General features: G+C 38.5%; 1 protein-coding gene across 1 annotated transcript; it reads left to right on the top strand.

Annotated features, from left to right (window-relative positions):
- Nucleotides 1–519: 519 nt before the first annotated feature.
- LOC145672708 (activity-regulated cytoskeleton-associated protein-like) lies at nucleotides 520–1,143 on the top strand. The gene has a single exon (XM_081741880.1). It carries the CDS (start codon nucleotides 520–522, stop codon nucleotides 1,141–1,143), a length of 624 nt encoding a protein of 207 aa, XP_081598006.1.
- Nucleotides 1,144–4,809: the final 3,666 nt, after the last annotated feature.

Here is a 4,809-nt window from a genome sequence, read left to right as displayed (position 1 = left end):
CTACACATAGCCTTGCATTGGCATGTTTTAACTCTCCCGTCTCGATCTAGCCTTCAGCTAACGAGACACCCGGTCATAAACCGAGACCCTTCTGGTCAATGTGTAGACCGGTGTAATCATAAATTTAAATTCTTCCCCTTTGTTTAAAGAACTCCGGATCTTTCAGTTTAATCACCCATCTTACCATCATCATCATCTTTTTTATAATAAAATATAAAAACCAACCCTTTAATCTTTTATTTACGTGACAGGCATCCCACTGATGCATCATTGACTTTTTATAACGACGGTCACAGCATCTAATTACCGTTATATGGCTCCCCGCATTAATTAATAATAGAGTATTTTGGCTTCTTTTTTCTCAGATTACCAAGTAATCCTGATTGTATGCTTCAGTAATCTTGTATTTTACTGTGCTACTGTACTTTTGGGAACTCCAATTTTTTTTCTCTCAACCATTTTTTTGTGTGTGGCATAGTTTTTTATTAGAGATAATTATTGGAGAGAGAAATTTTAGAGATGTCAAGACATAGGCAGACATCCCCACATCCCCCACAAACAACGACGGTTGTTCTGCCGTCATCGCCCCTTCCCACCTTTTCGGCGTTAGAAACTGAAGATCCCCAAGATTTCATCGATTCATTTAATAGTCTTTCTGAATTACACAATTGGGATCATCAAAAACTTCTAAGCGTTTTGCAATCCTCTCTCCATGGTCCTAGTAAGTTTTGGTTTTTGGCTCATAAAGAGACCTTTCGCAATAAAACGTGGGATGAAATAAAAACAGATTTTTTGAATGAGTTTGGTGCAACTCGCAATACAATTTCACGTTTCCGTGCCTTCAGGTCACGTGTGCAGAAACCAGGAGAACCGTTAACACTCTTTCTATACGAAAAGAAATATTTATCAGATCTTTTGAATAGCAATATGCCAGATAAAGAGTTTATTTTAGAAGCTGTTTCTTCTATGTTACCGAGATACACACAGCAGTTCGCGCAGTTGTCTATTAATACATTTGAAAAGCTTATTTCAGAAGCTCGCCTGCGGCAAGCAGCCGACGAATTAGGGGCAGATCAGAAACTGGGACAGGTTTTTTCCCCTCCCCCCCTGCTGTTTCAACTCAAGACACCAGTGAAACTCTGAAAGAAATAGTTTCTCAAATCCAGCATTTGCAACTACAGTTCAACAAACATATTGAGTCGCAGGAACGGGTTCACTTTGCTTCTAGTAAAACAGACAAGATTGATAGGAAGTATGAGACTTCCACTACGCATCGAAGCCGTTCTGCATCCCCTCAAGCTACAAGAACTGTTCGTAAGCAATCACATTCCCCTACTTCGCGCGCTGTGTCCTCTTGCTGCGATTGTCGTTGCAAGAGCAATACTCCTTTTTCTAAGCGGCAAAGTGGACATTCCAACAGCTCTCAGAAAAAGAAAAACGAGAAACGCAAAAAGAAAGGGAAATTTAACAGAAACAATCAATCTTTCCAGCACGCCATGGCGGTGCAAGCACCTTTCTGGCCTCCACACCCCTGTTTTTTGCCAAATTTCCCAGGTGTCAATACATTTGGTGCAAATTCCCTCCCAGCGCTTCCTTCACAAACTTCTTCAGTTCACATTACTGATCCAAAAAACTTGTGAAGGGGGGTCGTGGACCCCCTCCCCCACCACCATCAACTGTCATGCACTCTGCCCAGAGTCCACCCGCTCCTCCGGCCTCCGTAACAGTTGCTCAGGCAGGTGAGTCGCTCACTTCTCCTCCAGCCAGCGTGCATGTTCCCTCCCCGTTTTCCCATTCACACCCTCCTGTTCATTCTCCAGTGAAAACAACCCTCCCTTCTCGTCACTCTGTTTCCAGCACACAGCACACTCCTGCTTATGTGTCCCAAACTTCCGTTGACACTCCTGTTAGCGAGACGCCTAATAATAATAACAATAACAGTAAAGAACAAATTATCTTACCATTAGTACACAGAGGCGACCTAATGTTTATTCAGGGAGATTTAGCAGGTAAACAAACAATGTTTCTCCTCGATTCAGGCGCTGAGTCGAATATTTTGAGTTACTACAATGTGCCTCCTGGCGCGAAACCTTTTGAGATGCATACTACCGTGTTTGGCATTGCTAATACTCCGATTCAGATTTCTCAAGCGTGTGTCATCCCGATAAAACTTAATAATCGATCTTTTTCAGTTTTGTTTCGGTTAATTCCTCTTAGAGATTTTCCGGTTATACTTTCGAATACGTTTCTAAAACAACAATCCGCGAGTATAAATTATGAACGTAATACAATTACGTTGCAGCATCACGGGTTCCGGCCCACTTACCAAAACAGTTCGGTTGCCATGGAAACGAAATTAACTAATTTGCTTTCTTTTCACGTTACGAATAATTGTGATTTTGTTCTAAGTACTCAACGTACAGTTCTAATTCCACCCCGAACTGCCATGTTAGTTCCTTTAATTTTACCACTGAACATCACTGCAGAGGATTTGTACATTCACTCTCCAATTGAACGAAATTTGCATAAATGTGTAATCGTGTGTACTGTAGCGAAAACCACGCAGCTTTTTGTACCAGTGGTGAATGCGTCACCAGTGGCTCGTTATTTTTTGAAAAACACGCCCATAGCGCTAGCAAAAGTTTTTGATAAACAAAATGACAAGCGTGTTCAGGTGAATACAATTAAGAAATTGTACACCCCCACCCCAGAACAGGTTCGAAAAGCTACGCGTGAGAGATGGAACAAAATAGCGCATTTCGTGGATCCATCCAAGTTTAACATTGACAATACCCTACCACTGAACCAACAGGAACAGTTACGTGAGTTGCTAACGCGTTATGCAAATGTGTTTAAATGGCACCCAGATGACTTTACATCCATTAATGCATTTGAGGCGAGTCTCAGGGCCATATGCATAGTCGACCACGTAGGGGTCCCCTAGACGAACCGTACCTGTGGGCTTCCTCAACCATACCCTTGACTGTGCAATGCATAAACGTCTGTGAAGTTGTCCCGCCCACCTAATGAAATTTTCTTTTTCTTATCTACATTGTTAGTTTATCGTTAGTTTACGTTAGTTTTGCTAAAACTATCGTTAGTTTTGCAAAAATAACGATTTTATTCGAGAAATAAATGGGCAGGCCAACTTCACGGTTCCCCGCCCACAAACGAATTTCAAAAGTTTCTCATATCACATCGTTAGTTTATCGTTAGTTTACGTTAGTTTTGCTAAAACTATCGTTAGTTTCGCAAAAATAACGATTTAATTCAAGAAATAAAGTTTCCCGCCAACTATGAACTAGCCCGCCCATATTGAATTCTCATAAAATTCGAACTCATATCGTTAGTGTAAGTTAGTTTTGCTAAAACTATAGTTAGTTTCGCCAAAATAACGATTTTATTCAAGAAATAATGTTTCCCGCCAACTGTGAATTAGCCCGCCCATATTGAATACTCATAAAAATCCAACTCAAATCGTTAGTTTATCGTTAGTTTATGTTAGTTTTACTAAAACTATCGTTAGTTTTGCAAAAATAACGATTTTATTCGAGAAATAAATGGGCAGGCCAACTTCACGGTTCCCCGCCCACAAACGAATTTCAAAAGTTTTTCATATCACATCGTTAGTTTATCGTTAGTTTACGTTAGTTTTACTAAAACTATCGTTAGTTTCGCAAAAATAGCGATTTTATCCAAGAAATAAAATTTCCCGCCAATTGTGAATTAGCCCGCCCATATTGAATTCTCATAAAATTCCAACTCATATCGTTAGTTTATCGTTAGTTTACGTTAGTTTTGCTAAAACTATCGTTAGTTTCGCCAAAATAACGATTTTATTCAAAAAATAAACTTTCACGCCAACTGTGAATTAGCCCGCCCATATTAAATTCTCATAAAATTCCAACTCATATCGTTAGTTTATCGTTAGTTTACGTTAGTTTTGCTAAAACTATCCTTAGTATCGCAAAAATAACGATTTTATTCAAGAAATAAAGTTTCCCGCCAACTGTGAATTAGCCCACCCATATTCAATTCTCATAAAATTCCAACTCATATCGTTAGTTTACGTTAGTTTTGCTAAAACTATCGTTAGTTTCGCCAAAATAACGATTTTATTCAAGAAATAAAGTTTCCCGCCAACTGTGAATTAGCCCGCCCATATTGAATTCTCATAAAATTCCAACTCATATCGTTAGTTTATCGTTAGTTTACGTTACTTTTGCTAAAACTATCGTTAGTTTCGCAAAATAACGATTTTATTCGATAAATAAAATTTCCCGCCAAACGTAAAGTTAGCCCGCCCATAAAGAATTATCATAAGTTTCCATCTCACATCGTTAGTTTTTCGTTAGTTTTGCTAAAACTATCGTTAGTTTCACAAAAATAACGATTTTATTCGAGAAATAAATGAGCAGGCTACGTTAACGGTTCCCCAACTACAGACGAATTTCAAAAGTTTTTCAGATCACATCGTTAGTTTACGTTAATTTTGTTAAAACTATCGTTAAGTTTCGCAAAAATAACGATTCTTTTCTAAAAATAAAGTTTCCCGCCAAATGTGAATTAGCACGCCCATATTAAATTCTTACAAAATTATAACTTATGTCGTTAGTTTATTGTTAGTTTTCGTCAGTTTTGCTAAAATTCACGTTTGTTTTGCAAAAATAACGATTTTATTCGAGATAAAAATGCTCCCGCCAAATGTGAAGTTAGCCCGCCCATAAAGAATTATCATAAGTTTCCAGCTCAAATCGTTAGTTTATCTTTAGCTTACGTTAGTTTTGCTAAAACTATCGTAAATTACGC

This window comes from Thermobia domestica, chromosome 16 (genome assembly GCF_964235325.1).
Source record: "Thermobia domestica chromosome 16, izTheDome1.hap1.1, whole genome shotgun sequence".
In the NCBI taxonomy this organism is placed as follows: Eukaryota; Metazoa; Arthropoda; class Insecta; order Zygentoma; family Lepismatidae; genus Thermobia; species Thermobia domestica.
This window is presented reverse-complemented; position numbering and strand designations above follow the sequence as displayed.